At 46.4% G+C, this 22,035-nt stretch overlaps 1 protein-coding gene across 1 annotated transcript in view; it reads left to right on the forward strand.

Annotated features, from left to right (window-relative positions):
* Window positions 1-20,923, forward strand: part of ARTN (artemin) — a 33,871-nt gene extending 12,948 nt beyond the window's left edge. Inside the window, exons 3-5 of the mRNA XM_083157576.1 lie at window positions 16,037-16,101; window positions 18,249-18,447; window positions 19,172-20,923. Of these exons, the coding sequence (XP_083013702.1) occupies window positions 16,037-16,101; window positions 18,249-18,447; window positions 19,172-19,620 (713 nt within the window). The 3' untranslated portion in view covers window positions 19,621-20,923. The remainder of the gene's footprint in view (window positions 1-16,036; window positions 16,102-18,248; window positions 18,448-19,171) is intronic.
* Window positions 20,924-22,035: the final 1,112 nt, after the last annotated feature.

Genomic DNA, 22,035 nt, shown 5'->3' on the forward strand with positions numbered 1-22,035 from the left:
TGATAAGCTGAAAATGTATCCTTGGTGCAGCAGTGAGACTCTCCGGAGCCGATCAGCACGTCACCAGGCATTTGATCAGAATCAGAAGTAAATTATTTTTATTCACGCGATTTATTGGCCCAAAGGATTAAAATCATGTAGAAAAAAGCCAAATTGCACTAGTGTATGAGGGCCTTAAGATAAAAGGAAGGGAAGGAGAAGGATGCCAGGGAGCAATAGGGAAAAGCAGATGGAAGAGGTGGTATAGATATGGATTGGATCACCGAGATGGTCTGCAGCTGGACCGGTCCCATCCCCCCCTCTGCGTCTTCCCAGCCCGTTGATTCACTTATGGGATTTGCGTTTCAGAGTGTGGAACAAAAACCGGATGTTATCATTGTCTGTGGGTAGCGAGTACCATTAGCGCAGAGCAGAGCTGGCGCTGCTGATCGGGTAGAGAGAAAATGTTTTGTGGAGCGGAGGACGTGAGCAAGTATGAGAAACAGTATGCACGTGCTACGGAGCAATAGAAGATGATGGGGATGCAGATGGGGGGGGGGATTTGAGAAAGGAGTTCCAACGGTTTATAACACACAGCATAGATTATAATGTCTGTAGACAGTGACAGCGAGTGTCTCCATCCTCCTACAGTCAGACATGGAAACCAGAGAAGAGCACTGTAGCATCTTTAGCATATAGTCGCAGACGCAACTGCTGCAAAAACATAGTCTGCTGCAACTACAGCCAACTCAGAATCAGACACAGGAATCCCGCGCCCCTCCCCCCAACAATCTCTGCCACCATTAGGGCGGCTTCCATAAATTTCCAGGGCTGGTTTCCAATGGGAAGGGTATCAGCTGGCACTAGAGGGTAGGGCAGACGGACAAGCATGGGCGAGATGGATGTCAGAGGGCAGAGAGGCAGCAGATGAATTAATTCCCCGGGATTACACAAATGGGGTGAAATAGTTTTCTCCAACGCTAAAGTCACATTTGGTGGTGCATCTTTTGGAATGCAGCATTAATAACTCTTCTTTATATAGCACCTACATAATAATAAGGCAGCACCTGATAAAGAATACAGTATGTAATCATTTCAGTATCAGTCTCTGCCCCTTTGGTGCTTAGGGGCCCATTTATCATTTAATATTTGCAGTGAAATCCCCAACACCCGTTTTGGGGGGTTAGCTGCAAATATTAAGTATCACTGGAATGAAGGAGGGATCACCGGATCCCTGCTGCGATCCTTCATGCACCGCTACCGGCCACATCCCCCATAGATTGCTGCTCTCCGATGTTGATACACCGAGCAGCTTCGCATCCCTGAGCTACTGCCATTCTGAGGTGGCGGTAGCTCATGGGCTATGGACGCACTGCCGCTAAGTGCAGACCCCCCCCCCCCCCGGCTCAGCACATCGCACGGACAGTCTCATTTCGGAGCTCTGTCCCTGCGCGTGGGGGATGATACATCTCCCCGACAGGATCGCTTTTTTCCTAGATGGTAATATCCTTGATAAATGGGCTCAGTATAGTCTAAATTCTCAACCATACAAATGTGGGGAAATTCACTCAGTAGCCGATGAACCGAAGCAGGGGATGGAACCCTTTACAAACACAGGGAGAATATAGAACCACCTTGGGTCTAATTCAGACCTGCTCGCATGGCTGATAAATGTGCAGTGCCCTGCATTTAGCTACAGTATACACCGCCCTGCGAATTGCTTAGCGCAGCCTGAGAATAGCGGCAAATCCATTGGAAAGCCGCTCGCCATGGAATGATTTTCCCAGTGTGTGCAGTTGCCATACCTCACAACATTTTTATTGTGCAAATCGGGACCCTCGTGCGGAAAAGGGGGAATGGACTCAACTGTAGGGGTTGCAGCCAATCGGAGATGCTGTGGCCGCAAGCTGCTCCCCCATTCTCATCGCTATGGGTGGTGTGCCCACACACAGCATCTATTCCCCACATTGAAGGGGAGGCTCCCAACTGCCCCCCACTGTGGGACACTGCTGCTGCAGGATAGTCCCAAAAAATGGGACTGGCCCATGAAAATAGGGACAGTTGGGAGGTATGCAGTGGCTGAGTAGCCTGGGACTTACTCAGCGGCTGCGATAGAAACAGGCTGATCGGGGGCGGAGCTGGCGGCACATGACTTCCCCTCAAACACTTGGGCACGTCTGCGTTTTCCCTGACGCTCCCAGAAAACAGCCGTTTACCACCCACAATCAATATCAATCAAACAAGTTGCGTACAGCCAGCGATTAAAAAATGTGCATGATTTTATTGCTGGATGGCCTTGTGCACGTGCACTACGGGCTGTACACGTGCGCTGTGCATCAATAACCGCCCAGCCTGCGTATTCGCAGCTGCGTGATCAGGTGTGAATTAGGCTCCTAGAGCAGTCCTGGCCAACCTGTGGCCCTCCACTTGCTGTAAAACTACACATCCCAGAATTCCCGGCCCCCATTTTAGCATCCCCCTAATAGTAAAACATGGTGGGACTTGTAGATTTTACAACAGCTGGAGAGCCGCAGGTTGGCCAGGAATCAGCCGGCGTACACACTTTTTAGCCCAATCTCTCCAGAGAGTTTTCCGTGTCCTCATTAAATAAACCAGCGAGATGCGTGAGCCGAGCGGTGTTATTATCCGGGCCACAGGCGGGATCAGCGGCATCTTCAGCACTGCCGGGAAAGGAGTTCTGCACATTTGCCGGCCAAAATTCTTCCAGTGTTTGTAAACTTGGGACTTAATTTCCGTTCCATGTCGGATTAACTTGCATTGGCCATCGATTGGTCCCTGTCTCTCCAACGTACCGATGTGGGATACTTTATCTCTCCGCCGCCGTCTGTTTATATGTAACCTGCCTGGTACTCCTGTCTCTTGAATTCCACACACAGCACGGCCTGCATTCCAGCAGCCAGATAGTAGACTGTAAGAAACACGGCAGCTGACTTTGTACGTTGCATCCAGTACATGTGCATATATTCGAGGTTTGTTATTTGCTTGTCAAAAAAAAAAAAAGTCCCAAGCTCGTGCTATTTTGGTCGTCAAGAGGTTAAATAATTTTAAAGACTATCCCTCTTCTTCCAACCCCCATCTCACACAATGCAGACACCTCCCCTCCATGTAATGCAGTAGGTGCTGAAGGCAGACGAGAGCAGAGACCCACTGATGACAGCACTTGGGTCTGAGCGGAGCCTGCTCTGGATATTTGATGTCTCTGTCCCCTTCTGTCACCTGTCTCTCTGAGGGTCCCCTCTCCACATGGTAGGTGATTGGAAGGGGAAGGAGGGGGGGGAGCAGTGTCATGCTTGATATTTACTAACCTGCATTGTGACTGACAGCCAGATACTCAGGTGTAGCTACGAGCAGCTGCGACAGTGGGTTACCTGGAACCTCAGCAGAATGATCATGTTGTATAATCTGCATTTCTCTGTCCACGCTGCCACGTTCCAGATGGAGCAGAATGTGTGCTTAGTTAGTCACATAGAAATGTCATGGGCTCTTAAAGGTGCAGCAACAGAAAGTGGCAGATCAGAGTCCGACAGCCTGGGAAGAAGTTGGTGAAGCAGTAGTGCAACTATTTCTGGGAGGCAGAGATCAGAGAACAGCTGCGCCTGTACAGTGTATATTACTACAATAAAACGCAGAGGGCGGAAGCCTTGCTTAGTAAAACCACTGGAGGCCCCATATACAGGAGAGAGCAGGGTCGGAGGCTCTGCTGAACGTAGGGAATAATAAAAATTCCAAATCTTCCCGCCACCATAGGGCGTAGAACTGGAATTAATTATCATACAGGAGAAAGTCTTTTTAGCTTAGTTTGGGTTAGGGGTAATAATAATGAGATCAGGCAGGAAGGGCGCAGATGAGACATAACCACGGTTGGGCAAGCCACAAATTTTATATGGGGTGAAAGGAAATGTATATTTCTAGATTCATGCGGCTAAACTTGAAGACATAGCACGGACGGTGTAATGGTTAGCATTACTGCCTCACAGCACTGAGATCATGGGATTGATTCCCACCATGGCCCTAACTGTGTGGAGTTTGTATATTCTCCCCGTGCTTGCGTGGTTTTCCTCTGGGTTCTCCGGTTTCCTCCCGCAATCCAAAAATATACTGGTAGGCTAATTGGCACCCAACAAATGAACCCCTGGTGTATATGTGGTAGGGAATATACTGTAGATTGTAAGCTCTATACGTCGGTGAGTACAGTAGGGATGAGGAGACCGAGAAGAAGAGGGAATGTGTGTCACAGGGGTCAATGTAAAGGGATTATAATATGCCTAAGGGTAAAGGGATAAAAGCTGACACTGGCGGGTAGAGGGAATAAGGAGGGGGGTATCGGTGTACAAGTGGCTGTACGGAATGACAGTTTGTGTATGTACGGAAATGGCGTTAATGCTGTGAGAGTGTTGTGGAACCAGAGCATTGTATACCGGTAACTACAGTCATCTGTGATTGGGCTGACACAGAGCTGGACTTTTGGGGGTTATTCTAAATCAATCGTTGACCGATTGTTCGCAACTACGCATGCATATAGGTTTCATGCGCACGTGCAGCCGGGGTCTGCGAGCACCTGCAGCGCTCGCACACAGAAGTCCGAGCGGGGGGCACGTGGGGAGGCGATTCAGGGAATTTGCCTATGGGAACGCCTAGCTCAGGGTGCCCGCAGATCAGAGATGCCATAGAGGTGTCTTAGATCTGTGAGCGCTGAAGAAAGCATTCAATGGTCAATGTTTTCACCCCCACACCCAAGGTTGCGACTGGATGGTTATGGAAATCATCCATTTGCATGCCTGCGGGGGTTATGGGGGGGGGGGGGAGGCGGCAGTGCAGGCGACATCTGGGGTACTCGCAAGGCTATGACAATGGCAGCCTTGCGAGTTAACCAGAATAAGGACCTTTGTGTATAGCGACATGCGACAAAAAAATGGGCAATGCAGAGTAAGGCAATGACATCGTTCAAAGAGGTTTAATTAGGGTTTGAATGCTCACGTAAATGTATCCTATGCAGATCTGTACGGACGTAGGTTTTCACAGACTTATGTTTTGTATATTCTTCCAGTGGGTTTCCTCCGGGTACTCCAGTTTGATCCCACAATCCAAAAATATACAGATAGATTAATTGGCTCCCAAAGAAATGAACCCTAGAATGAATGTGCGTGCGTGTACATGTGGTAGGGAATATAGATCGTAAGCTCCACTGTGCTAGGGACTGCTGTGAATATTCTCTGTACATCGCTGCGGAATATGTGTGCGCCATATAAATTACTGGTAGTTATAATAATAATTATATGGGCAGGTGTATTCACCATCGGTTCCGTACTCGCTTCAGCAAAGTACTTAGAATGTAGCATTAGGCCTTGTATGGACAACATTCTAGGACAGGTTGACGCAATGGATCGGACCGATGCTTACTGCATCGGATGTCACATACATCCGATTTGGGCCGTTTTCACCTGATTTCCCAGCTCGACCTGCCGGAACCGTGTGAAACTGGGCCCAAATCGCATAGTGTATGGGGGGCCTTAAGACACCACTTCCACACTTTTACTCGAGGGACTGGAAAGTGGGCATCGATGGCAGTGTGGGGTTGGGAGAGGGGTGCCAAGAAATCTTACACCGGCCCTACATGTCCCAGTATCCAGTACTAGAGATTATTCCATATGTATTTATCAGACCGGTGATGGCATAGAGCTGTAATCGTCTGATGCCAAGCCGCACAACGCATTTCACAATTTAGAGAAACCAATATTTAGTATTTTGTTGTAACCTTTTCTGCAATTTTATAATATGTATCATGTTATATAAGTGGTGTGTGAAAGAGATCTTTCTGCCCCGTCACAAATCAGATCTGGCCTAATTTGGGTACAGATTCTTATGGGAATGGTGCAGAAAATGAATGTGAATTGTATGACGACCTCTGGCAGAAAGGTCTGTGCCAGTTATTAATAGAGAAGTGACAGGGACTTTAGCACGACAGGACAGAGTTGGGATGAGAGTTTGCAGAGATGAGTTACTGCCACCTAGTGGGGAAAGATTTTACTGCAAGAGGATTTATAGGATTGAGATTTGGTCAAAAGAATGTGGTGTAAAAATATGAACGAGTTATGTAAGTTTGTGTCTTAGCAAAAATGCAGTGAGGCTATCGCTGTATGTACTTATAGCAGTTTGAACAATAAGGTTTATTTTTAGTTTGATTTGTTTAATTTAAATGGATCGTGGAACAGTGAGTTGAGGGTTCGGTCGCACGTGCGTCTCATGCACAAGGGGGGGGTGTGCGGTGCGCAAGTGCGTCTCATGCACAGTAAGGGATGCATTTGCCAGTGCTCCATGTTACATACTGGCAAATGCCTTCATTTCAAACCCCCACTATCCACGCCAGCCTGAAGTGTGGCAAGCGTGGACATGGTACGCATCCTCCCGACCTGTTCATACCCCTACTATGCACGTCGGCGTGGCGAGTCTGAAGCGTGGAGAGCGGCACAGAATACACATCAAGAAATATGCTGCGCTTGCCACACTTCGGGCTCGTTTTACGCGTCCACTTGACAAGCCGCTTGCCACCCTTTATAACATCAACTCCACGCTGACGTGGATAGTGGGTATATGAACAAGTGGGGAGGACACGTACCGCATGTGCTCGCCACACTTTGGGATGGCGTGGATAGTGGGGGTGTTTCAGGAACACATTCACACCTGTCATGTCATCCATCTGAAACAATAATGATGACACGTGTTAACTGTAAAATGGATTTTACTGAAATAAAGATTAAATAAGAAAAACAATGAGCAATGTTAATACCATAGAACAACACGTCCCAGAAAGGTCTAAAACACTTATTCCTCCGGCACAGCAGCCACTCCAGATGCAGCTGATGTCAAGGCAGCTGCATCATCCTCGGCGTCGGCTGCTTTATCTGCAGTTGGGATAAGAGTCAGTGCATGTAATATGCGCAGGAAAGCGTCCTCCGCCCCTAGGGTTTGCGCCATATGAATTCCAGCAGGTGAGAGTCCAGGTACTGGCGTGCAGTGCCCCTCTGCCTCTTATTCCTCCACTTGCAGGAGCCCCAGAGCCTCTCGATATTCTGGGTATGGATCCCAGTGTCTGGGTCCACAAAGTTATAACGGTGGTTGACGCACATATGGTGGTACCCCGCCTGCTCCAATTCTTGCTTATTGTACGCACGCCAACAGTCTGAGTAGATGTTGGTACCTGGCTCTATGTGTGCTTCGATGGCAGACATTAGGGTCTTGGCGTCATGGCTGGCCACTGGTGTGATGAAGCATTCACCGGTGTCACGCAATATCCGAAGAAACACTGCTGTGGTAGGACGCGTCCAATGCTGCTCTTACGCTGGACAAACAGTCTTTCGTCCACCTCAACGATTTTGCCAGGTCCGCCAATCCGGCGTTTGGGCTGGGACATCAGATCGAGGGTACACGCCTCCCGCATCAGATTGTTATATATAACGGCAGTTTTGTTCTAAATCTTGAGGTGGCGCTCACAAAACAATGCTTGTCCGTTCCTCCGCCCATGAAAATATGAATCGCAGAAGGGTCAGAAATGTCAGGTGACATCCGCAAAACCATTGTGCGGCCTGGAGACTGACCTTCTTCCCACAGCTTCTTTTGTGGCAGCGCCACATACGCTCCTTTACATTGATCCTCATAGGATGCCTGTTGACACAGGTCTGTGTCTCTGGCAGCAAGCGGTGGCGTTGAAAAAGCTCCACCAACTCCTCCTCCATCTGTGGCAGGTTGAAAATGGTTAATGGTTCGGCAGCCATACCTGACACAATGTAATAAGTGGTGACACAATGCTGACTGACTATGCTAACTGCGTAAGCTCCGGCTAGCTGAAAACGTACTGACTACGCTGACTACACGCTAACTGCGTAATGCTGACTGACTACGCTAGTAGTAGTTTGTTTATTTATAAGATGCCACAAAGTGTCTGCAGCGCCGTACATAGCAAACTAAAAACAAATTACAGGGTAACGTACAGGGTGTGTTGATAAAATACAGCATAAATAGGGGTATAGCTGGTAGAACTAAAATCAGCATCAGTCCTTCAGACTAAAAGGAGGTGGGTGGAGGAACGGAAAACAATAGGATAAGTAGGAACGGATGGGAACGGATGGAGGGGTAGGATAGGCAGGATAGGAGGAGCAAAAGAGGTTAAGAGGAGGAGGGATAGGATACTCGGAAGAAGTGGGTTTTGAGGGAGCGCTTGAAGGAGGTAAGGGAATCTGAAAGCCTGATGGGTGGCAGGAGGTTGTTCCAGTGCAGGGGGCAGCACGAGAGAAGTCTTGGACAGGGGAGTGGGAGGAGGTGATTAGTTGAGAGAGCCTTGTAGGTGGTGGTGAGGAGTTTAAAGAGAACTTGGAAAGGAATGGGGAGCCAGTGAAGAGATAGACAGAGAGGGGGAGGTGGAGCGGTGGGAGAGGAAGATGAGCCTAGCAGCGGCGTTAAGAAAGGATTGAAGTGGGGCAAGGCGGGCGAGAGGTAGCCCGGAGAGAAGGATGTTGCAGTAGTCAAGGCGGGAGATGACAAGAGAGTGAATGAGAATTTTGGTTGCGTCAGTGGAGAGGAATGGTCTGATGCGCGAGATGTTGCGGAGGTGAAAGCGGCAAGACTGTGAGAGAGCACAAATGGGGGGGGTGAAAGAGAGGGAGGAGTCAATGATGACACAGAGGCAGCGCGTTTGGTCAGTGGAGGTGATCTCGGTTTAACCAAAGCTGATGGAGATAGCGGGAGAAGAGGGGATGTTCGGGGGGGGGGGGGGGGGATGGAAAATTAGAAGTTCTGTTTTAGCCATGTTTAGTTTCAGGAAGCGTTGGGTCATCCAGGCTGAGATGGCCGTGAGGCATTCGAAGACCTTGGATAGGAGTGATGGGGATAGGTCGGGGGAGGAGAGATAGATTAGGGTATCATCAGCATAAAGGTGGTGATGGAAGCCGTAGGAGCTGATGAAGCTCCAGGTAGCCGAAAATGTACTGACTGCACTAACTACGTAAGCTCCGGCTGTCCGCGAATGTATGGACTAGGCTGACTACCCTGGCTGCGGGAACACTACACTGATTCTGACAGGAACAATACGCTGATTACGTAACTGCCGCCGTGAAACAACACAAGTACCGTTAGAATTGTGTCTCCAGGTCCAGGAGCCCCAGAGCAGCTTGAGGAACCCCTAGTAGATGTCCATAGTAGTGCAGGGGAATGGCTTACATGTGGCCATTACTGGTTGATCCACAATATATTGATTGGTATTAGCATTTAGGCTCCAGGGTTCAGAAACAACCAACAGAGACCAGGAAAAGGTTTTCCAGCAAACCCAGATCATCTTGTAGCATCAGATCCCATATTTATTGCTAGATAATATCTTACTGATTCGCCGCTGGCAGCTGCTTTTCCTCTTGGCAGCTCAATGAAGTTTCCCAGGAAGGCAATGTTCACACATGTACCTGATGCCATGATGTAATGACAGAGTTGTGAGAAATACACACTGTAAGGCCTTAAGCCATTTACACAGGCAATGTAAATCTAATAGTGCGGCCTGTTATAACAGAACCAAGGTTGGGCTGCCTGGGAAAGCAGACTTCTCCCAAGTGTCATCCTCCCAGAGTCCGCCTGCTACCTCTGACCCTGCAGGATCTCTGTGAGAGAACTGCAGAGAACCAGAGGCGGATTTTCCTGCCTAGGGGCCAACATGACCCAAGGGGCCCAATAAAGAGGCCTTCCAAAACCAGAGAAGCATTGCGTGACAGCATGGACCCGCCCACACTCCCAAAGTCCCTTGGTGCCGGCTGCAAATGCTTTATCGGTCAATTCATAATTCATGGTGCACATAACCTGTCCTCAACTGGCCACATTGGGTTTGATCCTGAAGTAGACTGATATGGTAAAGTAGAGCGAGTTAAAGTACCAGCTACAGGAGCTCATTGGCTTGTAATATATCTCTCTCCAAGGCACATAGACCCCATAGATTTGGTTATTCTTTTTAAAAACAAAAGGCTTTATTACAAGAAGCTAAGGGACAGATGTATCAAGCTTCAAAAAGTGATAATTTGGACAGTGATAAGTAACCAGCCAATCAGGTCCTACCTGTCATTTTTCAAATCAAAAGAGAAAAAAAGAAGGGATATAAAAATATCCACTAAAGGCACTTTAGTATGAGTGTGCTTGGCTTGTGAGCAGCAATCTCGAAAGAGGGGGAGTCAACCCCAATACAGTATACAAAAAACCCCCCCAAAAAACAGGAAGAGTAGTAGATTGCGCAAATATCAAACAATTTTAAAATATAAAATAATTTTAAAAGGTCAGGTGCGTGAGAAAAGGATAGAATTTATTATTAAAACATTGTCATATAGAGCATAGTAGAATAAAAGAAAAAAACAAACGACACTCAGCTAGATAGTCACCCTTTGTTTTCCAGAATGTTCAATCAGTTGGGGTTTCCAAAAGCGAGTTTGTGTAGATCCACAATGTAAGTTTTTAATCCGTTATTAGGATGCAAGGACTGGAATGAGGATACGTCTTTCTCCACAGATAGTACCGGGCCTTTAAGTACCGGGTGGCGTACCACCAAATGGATCTTATGCCTCGGATTGGAGTGGAAAAAACAGTACGTTTCTCCTGGAGAGTGGGGTATCCCAGTTGGAAAGTGGATATATCTCCTTAGTAGTCCTTAGTGGAACTCACAGGTGGGAAACGCTGGATAGAGCTGGTAAAGGGTGTGGATATGGTCTGAGGTCACTTGAAAATGCACCTACGCGTTTCGCTGCACTCAGCAGCTTTTTCAAAGATCCATTTGGAGGCACGCCACCTCCATAAAGAAGAAAACGGTTTCAGAGGCAGCGCTGATTCAATTAATCATTTAAAATTTATTATGGAACAATAAATACAATTTTGTATTCAGATACCGGCCGGTACTTCAAATATATAAAATACACATTTAAATCACAAAAATAAAAAATTTATAGCAATAATACGTGATACAATTGGTTAGTGGCTTGCTGCAATGAATGGTAATCCACTCTCTTTCACTCCAGTTTTAGTATAGATGTAGTTGTTAATGAATAATGAACAGTTAGCTCTCTCACAGCTTGGTCCAGGTTAGTAAGTTATGGCATGCATGCTTTTATGATTAGAATGGGTTAAATGGTAAAAAACATGGAGGGAATGAATGATGCTCAATTGAGCTATAACCTGCTTTCCTCCGATTCGATCACTCAGTCAGTCTGTGGGAAGATTTTTGTATCCAGCTGCTGATTCCTTGCGGTATATGCAAAACAGCTCCCAGTGTTGGGTCCACAGGCGGGGGTGCGATAGCGGAGGTAGGGAATATGCAGGAAGGCACAATGCAGGAAGGCACAATGAAGTAGCGGTCAGCGTCTGGTCTCCTTAACGCGTTTCTCGGCCTGTCACGCTCGGCCGCTTCATCAGAAGGACTTCTGATGAAGCGGCCGAGCGTGACAGGCCGAGAAACGCGTTAAGGAGACCAGACGCTGACCGCTACTTCATTGTGCCTTCCTGCATTGTGCCTTCCTGCATATTCCCTACCTCCGCTATCGCACCCCCGCCTGTGGACCCAACACTGGGAGCTGTTTTGCATATACCGCAAGGAATCAGCAGCTGGATACAAAAATCTTCCCACAGACTGACTGAGTGATCGAATCGGAGGAAAGCAGGTTATAGCTCAATTGAGCATCATTCATTCCCTCCATGTTTTTTACCATTTAACCCATTCTAATCATAAAAGCATGCATGCCATAACTTACTAACCTGGACCAAGCTGTGAGAGAGCTAACTGTTCATTATTCATTAACAACTACATCTATACTAAAACTGGAGTGAAAGAGAGTGGATTACCATTCATTGCAGCAAGCCACTAACCAATTGTATCACGTATTATTGCTATAAATTTTTTATTTTTGTGATTTAAATGTGTATTTTATATATTTGAAGTACCGGCCGGTATCTGAATACAAAATTGTATTTATTGTTCCATAATAAATTTTAAATGATTAATTGAATCAGCGCTGCCTCTGAAACCGTTTTCTTCTTTGCACCTGTGTCTAAGGGGCTGGGGTGTCCCCTTATCAGAGACAGCAGCAGACTCAATTATATATAGATTAGCGCTCTGCCACTTCTTTTTTCTTTTTTCTTGTTCACCTCCATAAAGGCCCGGCAACATTCTGTGAAGGTACATCCAGCGCTCTCCACTTTGCGGGTCCCACTAAAGATTGTTTAGGAGGGACACTCATCTCTCAAACTGGGATCCCTCACTCCTCAGACCAAGTGAATACATCGCCCCGGCTGCTAATCACTGGGGGGGTTTGCAGGGGACAGCCCCGCCGAGCGTAACTCGGCAGGCTGTCACTAGTGCATGTTAGGTGCGCTAGTACTACATTGGGGTAAACGTAATGCCCCCCAGTTAACCAGCGTTAAGTGCACAAATGCACTTAACGCTGGTTAGTACATCTGCCCCATTGGCCCATAATGAGTTTATACTTACCGCGACTGCCGGCTCTGCGCTGTGCCTGTGAGATCTGGTGTATGCCAGATGGACGCTGATGAGATGGGAGACAAAACATGTTAGCACTTGGATGTTGCGCTGGCAGGCATCACCAGAGGGGCGGGATTTACAACCCTCACATTGCCAGCCGCAACAATACCCCGATTCATGATGATGACTTTCTTTCCGTGGTTATCAGATCCGAGATGAAAGCCTTTACTGTAATAACAGTGAGAGATCTGGTGGAATCTGGCTTGTGTACTGAGGAACTCTTCCAATCTGATCTGGCGTATTCCCAGGTCCAATGTAAACACACACACTCCTCTTACAGCGCCAAGCGTGAGGCTTCTCACCTGTTGCAACATTTTGTTAGGTTATGAAAGGTGTACTGTATTGTCACGCAGATAACATGTGCCTGGGAATCTCCAGTAACGTCATAAAGTGACTGGAGGCAATTCCGGCCATGGTAGATTGAATTTGCTAACCAACAGCCTAATGGTATTGCTGGTGTAATGTGTGCAGATCCAGGCGCTGGACGGACACGGGAGAGTGGAATGGAATATGAGCCAGCCATCCACTCTCTACAAATCACTGCCCGAACAGCCCAGAGCAGCCGCACGCCAAGCACCTATCGGCCCATGCAGCCGTCTGCCCATGCAGCCACTTGTCCACGCAGCTATGAGTCCACGCAGCTGTTGCTCTGTGCAGCCCCAGAGCAGCTGCCGGTCCACACAACCCTAGAGCACCCTATTCCCACGCAGCCCCAGAGCAGCCATCTTCCCACAAAGCTATTGCCCCGCGCAGCACCAGAGCAGCTGTCTGCCCGCACAGCCGTTGCCCGGTGCAGCCGTCTGCCTGCACAGCCCCAGCGCAACAGACCGGCCCCAAAGAGATTATTGTGACAGTATTATTATGAGAATGACAAGATAGCTATAGTGAATTATAATTTTTTCTTATTTGCTAGCAATTACCTGCAGATCCATTCTGCGACTCTGACCCGGAAGCATTGGGGATTTCTCCCAGTGCCTCCTCCTGGCCTAAGAGCGCATATGCAAAGGAAGTCACATCGAGGCATCTGCAACCTCAGTTCCGACAGCTCCATTGCGGTTTATGGGCCTTATTTTGGTTTATTCTTTCTGACAAAATCCTTCTTAGATGGGCAAAACCATGTGCACTGCGGGTGGGGCAGATGTAACTTGTGCAGAGAGAATTAGATTTGGGTGGGGTTTTACTTCAAAGTGAGATCTATATTGCAGTGTAAAAATAAAGCAGTCAGTATTTTGCCTGCACAGAAACAAAATTACTCACCCAAATCTAATTCTCTCTGCACATGTTACATCTGCCCCCCCTGCAGTGCACATGGCTTTGTCCATCTAAGAAGGATTTTGTCAGAAAGAATGAACCAAAATAAGGCCCTATATCACAGCTGAGTTTGCTTATCTTTTACAGGCGATAATGCTGTCTTGATACCAACCCCACCGGGCCTGGCCACAGATGAGGACCTGGCGATCGGCCAGCTGGGCACCAGGAGTGTCCTCGCTTGCCCTCAGTTCTTGTGACTCAGCCGTTCCCAGCTGGTAGATTACATTGAGGGTTTGCACAACATTCTATACTGTGTGCTGATAAATCCGCACTTCACCTGGGAATTCCAGGTATGCAGTGAGCAGGTTCCTGGTAGAGGGGACAATGTAAGCAGAGAAAGATCCAGGTCCATTCTTAGCATAACAAATTCTGCTCCACATTAACATTATTAGGGCAGAAAAAGCCCTACAGACTAGAATGTACATCAGTATTGAGGTTTTCTACAGGTTTTAGCCTTAATAAAATGACTCCCCATTGAGTAGGTTCTTGGGGGATAATTTGGAGGTGTAGGCTCTTGTCATTGCTGCAGATCTACACAGCAGCTGTGCAACAATATGCAAATACCATGTTCAAATAGACACCTCCTGCCGGCCTCTGTGATAGGTTGCTGCATCTGGGGAGGGAGCAAGGCATCCTCAGTGTGATCTTCAGACATGGGAGTTACTCAGTGTGTTCAGGGAAATGACGCAGCTCACGCCGCTGATGATTTATTTTATTTATTAACAGTTTCTTATATACCGCACACAGATTCCGCAACGCTTTACAAAGCATAATTAGGAGCAAAAACACATATCAAATTACAGTACAAGACCTCTGGCTTCAGCACACCCTGAAAACAGGGCCGTCATTTTCTGGCACGCTTCCAGTCACTGCCTGCAAATGCCAGCAGTCTTTCAGTTATGCTGCCACATTGGGGCATTGCTGACGTACATAACCTACAGCAGGGGTGGCCAAAGCGGTCCTCAAATCTACCAACAGTCCCTGTTTTCCAGGCCATCTGTGGATCTGTACAATGTGTTGGTTTGGAATGAAGGCAGCCCATGTTTGAAAATGTGACAGTTAGTAATGACTGCATCTGCGCCCCAGCTAGGGGGTCTGGAAATTGTGATACTTCGTAATGACTGCACCTGTGCCCCCTAGGGGGTCTAGGGAATGTGACAGTTAGTATTGACTACGGTTGCGCACCAGTTAGTTGATTCGGGGAATGTGAGTTAGTAAATACTGCACCTGTGTACCAGCTAGGTGGTCAAAAAAACAGAATAGGTGGGAATGCAGAATAATGGGCTCTGAGGTCTGTGAGCAACTGAAGGGAGAATATGGGGATCTGCTTTTGTGATCCAGCTCCGGGATTTACCCGTTAGTCTCCCAGCACAGGGGGTCACTCCCAGGTTGACCACAATGAGAGTCCCCTAAACAGAGGCTGGATGATAATATGTGTAGCTCTCTATCACAAATGTACAGTGCCCCACAATTTTGTGGCTAAGAATGAACCTTCTATTACTGTATATTGTGTTCATCATTATGGTGCCCATTATAATCATAGAAGGACATATACAGGGTAAATTATTTCTGCAGAGAGTACTTAGCCTTAATAATAACTACAGCTGTGCACCAGCTAGGTGGTCTGGGGAATGTGACAGTTAGTAATGACTACAGCTGTGCACCAGCTAGGTGGTCTGGGGAATGTGACAGTTAGTAATGACTACAGCTGTACACCAGCTAGGTGGTCTGGGAGAGGTGACAATAAGTAATGACTGCACCTGTGCACCAGTTAGGTGGTCTGGGAGAAATTACATTTAGTAATGACTGCACCTGTACACCAGCTAGGTGGTCTTGGGAAATGTGACAGTTCTTAATGACTGCACCTGTGGACCAGCTATGTTGTCTGGGAAATGTGAGATGGTAATGACTACACCTGTGCACCCTAGGTGATCTGGGAAATGTGGAAGTTAGTAATGACTGCACCAGCTAGGTGATCTGAGAAATGTGACAGTAAGTAATGACTGCACCTGTGCCCGAGCTATGTGGTCTGGGAAATGTGACCTGTTGGTAGATCTTGGAGAACCGGTTTGGGCAGCCCAGACCTACAGTATCCAACAGAGTCATATAGACATAGGAACATCTGGAGCATAGGAAATGTGTCTCATAATAACAATATGTTTGTTTCTGCAGACAGGCCCGAGCTGTTCATGGGAAGAGAATCCCGGCCTGTGACAACCCCGCCCTGGAGCAGTAAGGTGAGTACATGGGGGGCCCCGTGTTGTGGAATGCGGCTGTTGCATTGAATACTGGGTTGTGATATAATGAATAGGCACCAAGCATAACCTATGGTTCCATCTTCCCAATTATCCTGCATATCCTTTAGTGATAAAAACCAAAGCCATGCAGAAATGATTTGGGGGCTGTCAGATTGGACAAACCTATTGTTCTGTCTCAGGGGCGGATTCAAATATAGGTTATTATATAACAGAATCCTAGGGCCTCAGATAGACAGTTCTGCAGGTATGAATTTGACAATGTGACCTTGAGGTGATCATCTCACTGAATATTCCAATGTATTCCGGGAGATTACTCGGATAAGAGGCTTGCTGTGTATATTAATAAGTGATCTGCACAGCAGATGATCAGGCCCAAGGCACAGATTATATGGAGTGCGGGACCCTGGATTCGGGGGGGGGGGGGGGGGGGGGGGGGTCCCAGAGCCCCCTGTATCTTTAGTTTGCCCATTTTTGTAGCTACACTTCTCCTTCACTCAAACTGTTATTATTAGTAAACGAGACAAAAATAGGATAAAGACCATAAGATCCCTGAGTACCTATATAGGTAATGTTACAAAACATTACATGCACAAGATATTGTGGTGGATTCTTCGCTGTACACTTTACACGCAGCAGCTGTGCTAATGATGCAAGAGCCTCACGAGAAGTCCAGGGCAAATAAAACAAACTACTGCCGCCTTCTATGACCCGCTGCTGCAATAGAAGTCGCAGCATCGGATCCCAGAGGTTACACAGGAAGTCTGATAAGTTCATGCTGCTAAATCCACTGGCTTCAGCAAGCCCCAAAATTGGGACCAGCACGTGCCAATTTTCTAGAGCGCTGCTGTGGCTTTTGGGGTACTGTGAATAACATCCAAGGACCGGATATGTCTAAGAACATCAAAAATTGGCATATACATCGGGTTTATGTAAATCTCTGAATAAGCCGCTATATCCGCCGATACTGTACATTTACTGAACATGTACTTTACAGCTTCTAGACATGTTGATTCCGTGGTTGATTCCGTGGATAGCGTTTTGTGGTCCACTTAGAACTTTCTCCATGATAACGCACCATGGGAGGAATCATTGTGTAACATCCCAAGTCTGAGCATTCGAAGAGAACTGGTTTCGCAGGGTGACGTGACTGCAGTTCCTCTTTTATGATGCAACAAGTCCATGACTTGTACAGAAAGGAAATAGGGGAAAATGGATGAAGGAAATAGTGCAATCAGTGCGGAACATATTTAAGCGCCACAGTTTTGACAAATCCTCCCACAGATTCCTAAAGGAAATGTGACGTCGGTACAGTCTATTCAATCCCCATCGAATCGCACAGCGCAGTGTACACAATAGATTTAGACAATATAGTACACCTCTGTACTATATAGTCTCGCCTGCACAGTAAAAATTGAAAGGATTGAATTGAATTTGAATACGTTCGATTTTTGCCTATATAAACCTGGAACTGGGGGATTCCCCGGCAAGCACCCAGTGATTTATGACCCCACCTACTTTTTGAAAGGTGGGTGGGGCCTGCCAAAAACTTTTAGTGGCGCTGGGCAGTCAGTAGCGGATGACTGACTCGGCGGTGATAACAAAAGCATCAATCGTCATCAGCTACGGACTGCCCAGCATGGGCTGCAGGCTGGGAGGGAGGAGAGGAGCCGTGGGTGGGCTGATGTCATGATGTCCACTGCATCAGGATGTCACATGGCAGCCCCGTCCCACAGCCAACTGCTGCATTCATAAAAAGGATATCTTCCTTATAGACATCCTTAATTTTTTGATAGACAGACTCGGTTATTTCATGGGAGGGATCAAAACAAACTCAACCAATCAGAAGCTGGTCATAATCTGACACTGTAAATCCAATGCTAAATCTGCACCAGTATAGATTATTGTAACATTTTTTAAGGGAATTCTCGTCGTCCTTGTCCCGGAACATTGAATACAATGAGCAGCTGGCGAGGGGGTTAGACAGCAAGGATAGCTTGTTTTCGGTGATCCTCGCCGAAAACATGCCTTCCTCGCCGCACAAACCCCCTCGCCAGCGGCATCGAATACCACCCATTGAGTGAGTTTTCTGCCTGTAGAATCTGACCGCTTCTCTATTATGCTTGTAGATAACGCTCTGGACTCTTCTACTGTCCTTGCTGCTGTCAGCAATGATCACATCCGGGTCTCCAACTCCAGTAATCGGGTGGAAGCCCGACCCAGAGATGGACTCTGACGTGTCGGTGACCTCTGAGCCCGATAGCATTGACTTTGTATTTGAGGAGAACATCGACATAACCATTAAATCTTCATGGATTACAACATACGGTGAGCAGAATGACCATCAGTTGTTCAGGCAATAACATTTTTAATGTTTTGTAAGTTATTAACGAACGACGACCAGGAAAGTCTAACAAATAACAAAAATAGGCCCACAACATGGACACAATTTTCATCATTAAAATTAGATTTGTCATTTCCTCACAAAATTTCTACATTTCTTATATTTATACATAATGAGACATTGGGGCCGGTAGTTTGAAGGAATACAGGCCCACAAGGCATTGGCCACACCCACAGAGCACTGGCCACTCCCACAATGCATCGACCACACCCACACAGCGCCAGTTGCAGCTCATCTGCTTCTCAATATAGGTACTTGATCATTTTCAGCCCCAGACCCGCCCATCTAGGAAATTGGGGAAATAAAAAAAAACAACAATTTGACGATCTCAACCGGTTTCGGTAAGGGTCTGAGAATCATGAGCGACGACAGAACATGTAGGATGAGGGAGGGGGTCATTAACGATACACGGGTGCATGCATGTACACACTAGGCGATATAATAAAATATATATAACTCTAATAGACAAAACACCAGTACTAGTAAGAAATTGAATGTTAACAGTGATAAGCTGAACAAGAATATACAATTTTTGTGAGAGAAAGAAAAAAAGGGATGTACCAAAGTTCTAAAAATTAAAAACATTTAATGTTACCCATAGCAACCAAAGTGTCCGATACTCATTAACGTGTTCGTATTTTACTTTAGAAAATATGACATCCGAGGGCCACAGCGAAGACGAACTACAAGAAAATATCCTATTCCGTCCCGAACGCTCCCCTGAAACTTTGGTTAAGCCAAAAAAGAACAGGAAGTCTGGAAGCCGTGGGAACGGTAAGAAAGCGGAAGGCGAGAAAGGTTGCAGCATGCACAATGTGCGGATGAAAGTCAGAGACCTGGGACTTGGCTACGACTCTGACGAATTAATCACATTTAATTACTGCAGTGGCACCTGCCAACAGTACCGCAGCACTTACGATGTCACGCTTACTCATCTGCTCAAAAACAAGAACATCACGCATAGTTCTCATGGCCGGGTCACCAACCACCCCTGCTGCCGGCCCACTAGTTATCTCTCGGTGTCGTTCCTGGATGTCAAGAACAACTGGAATGTCATAAAAGAGTTATCTGCGGCCAAATGCAGGTGTGTCCGCTGATGTTTGTTAGACTTCAGGAAGTAGGAACAACTGACGGCTCCTGGTATAAACCAAGAAGCGCCAAGGCAGCCAAGGTCAAGCAGTCCGGTGCCCAACAGGGGTAGCTACGGGTGGTACGGGGCGTTATCCTGCATAGAACTGAAATGCGGGCGGAAAACCCCTCCCCAATCTGTTAAGAGTCGATGGTCCTACAAAAGTTCCACCACCGTTGTGTAAAATGTTTCGAACTTGGCTAAAAGTCAGTGCAGGATTCACACAAAAGGTTGCTCACAAAGTAAGCCTCTTGCGGAGATTTTCTGTTGTTGATGATGGTGATAAATAACTGCTTGAAAAGGTCAACCTCAATGTCTTGTCTTTTGACTGTAGAGCTAAAGTCTTCTTCATAAAATGACCAACCTGCAGATCGGGGGATGGAAGTTACCTTGTAGGAAATTCTGGAGCCTATATTGGACACTCTGGGCTTGCGGTTTGTTACAGTCGCCCACCTACCGTATTACGAGGCGAATGGAGAAAATGTGATTACTGTATGCAACAATCACTGTGTGAATAAAAGGAACTGTAAAATTCTACAAATAACCACGGATAAATAGAACAAAGTATTTGTGGTATTTTGGATACAGGACGCAGGAACTTGTTTGGATCAATTTTGGCTTTTCCAGCCAAGTGCTAGAAAAATACAGATTGGAACGGATGTATTAATTCACAGCTTTACTCTAGTGTCGGGACAATGGAAGGTCATTCTTTAATGCGCCTATGATAAAATGAGACACCCTTTACGACCAGGCCAATTATTCGTCACTGTCTCCAGAGTAGCTGTTGGTTCCTTCACCATCCTCCAAATATTAGATACACATTCCCCTACGGAGAAATGTGGCTTTGGTGTAATGGGGTATTAAACATCCCACAATCCTGAGAAACAAATATGGAGGCATATTCAATTATTTTTAGGTCATTAAAAACCTCTTTTACCACTGAAAGTAATAATGGCGTTCTCCATGCTGCCCAGAGGTAGTCAGAGACCATTTTGTGCACAACAGCAACGCGTTTGGCATTCCTGCTATTGCTCTGAAGAGAAGATGAGGGCGGTGTCGATCCTTGGGAAGGGTGCTCCACAACAGATTAAATATTTGTGTTTTATCCCATTGCTTTTTCATACACTGTATGCACATACTTTAATTATGTGTGATGTTAATTGTTTACAAAGAAGTTTAAATATATTATAACAATACAGTATACAGTAAAGGTTTTAACGTTATAAGTATTCAACACAGGTCTGCCAGCACAAACCCCTCAAAATCCCCCCCCCCCCCCCCCCCCCCCCCCCCCCCGTTCCCTGATCCACAATAAATGCCCCTTTTCCACATCTACCTATATTTTGCCGCTTGGGTATATGCAGATATTACACAAGGGAACAAATATGATCCCACCATTCCTAATGATGGGGAATGTTGAGATCAAATTATGTTTTTGGCTGCTGTTTTTAATAACAGGGAAAAAAAAAACAGGGAATGTAAAACAGGTATCACATAGGTCATATAGAAGTATTGGATGTTTGTTTTTTTCCACTGCTAAATTTTGTGCTTGTTTCAAATTTTCCTTTCCTTGATATGCATGGCAATGATGCAAAAATGTTTATATTACCATTAATACCGCACGCGGCTGCCAATTCTAAGATTGCAAAATTACTTGGCAGCGCCGCAGCATAACTAGTTGTAGTATTTCAGTTCCAAAGCCACAAACTAATTAACATACAATACATTACAGTACTATGCCACTACCCAGTCCATAGTTCTATGGCAAAACATTGTTCTATGGATTTACGGGCTGATGTGTTAAACACTGCAAGGGAAAAACGTACAGCAGGTAAAATAAGCTTGTACAAATACCCCCAAAAAACAAAGCAAAGTAAGGATCAATATAAAAGTACAAAGTGAATTATGGAACAAACAATACATAAAAAACACAAATCTAAACAAAAATAAAAAATTCTAAATTCTCCAGCGATCTTGAACTTTCTGAGAAATGCAATTTAGGGCCTAAAATCGCGTTGATTCGCCAAGCAGTGTAAATTCGCTGCTTATGTTTAGCAACCATTCACACGTGACCGTACTTAGGAGAAATCGGCCGATGGTCGCCAACCATCAAATTACTTTTTTCCCTGTTCGCAAATATGTCACATTTGACTGACCCATATTTGCGGCGTCCGCGCCGAGAACGGTGCGGGCACTGATGTTATATGGCGCCATCCCACTGCCCGCCTTGGTGACTGTGCAAGATGCCGAAGGCGTCAGCACAGCAGCCCTACAAAATGCGCATATAAGAATATATGTTATGGAATCGAGCCCTTAAATTTATTACTTTACATTATAGGAATCCAGAGTGATAAATTAAAGAGTTAATCTCCAAAAGCAAAAA

This window comes from Crinia signifera, chromosome 8 (assembly GCF_055691185.1).
Source record: "Crinia signifera chromosome 8, ASM5569118v1, whole genome shotgun sequence".
Classification (NCBI taxonomy): Eukaryota; Metazoa; Chordata; class Amphibia; order Anura; family Myobatrachidae; genus Crinia; species Crinia signifera.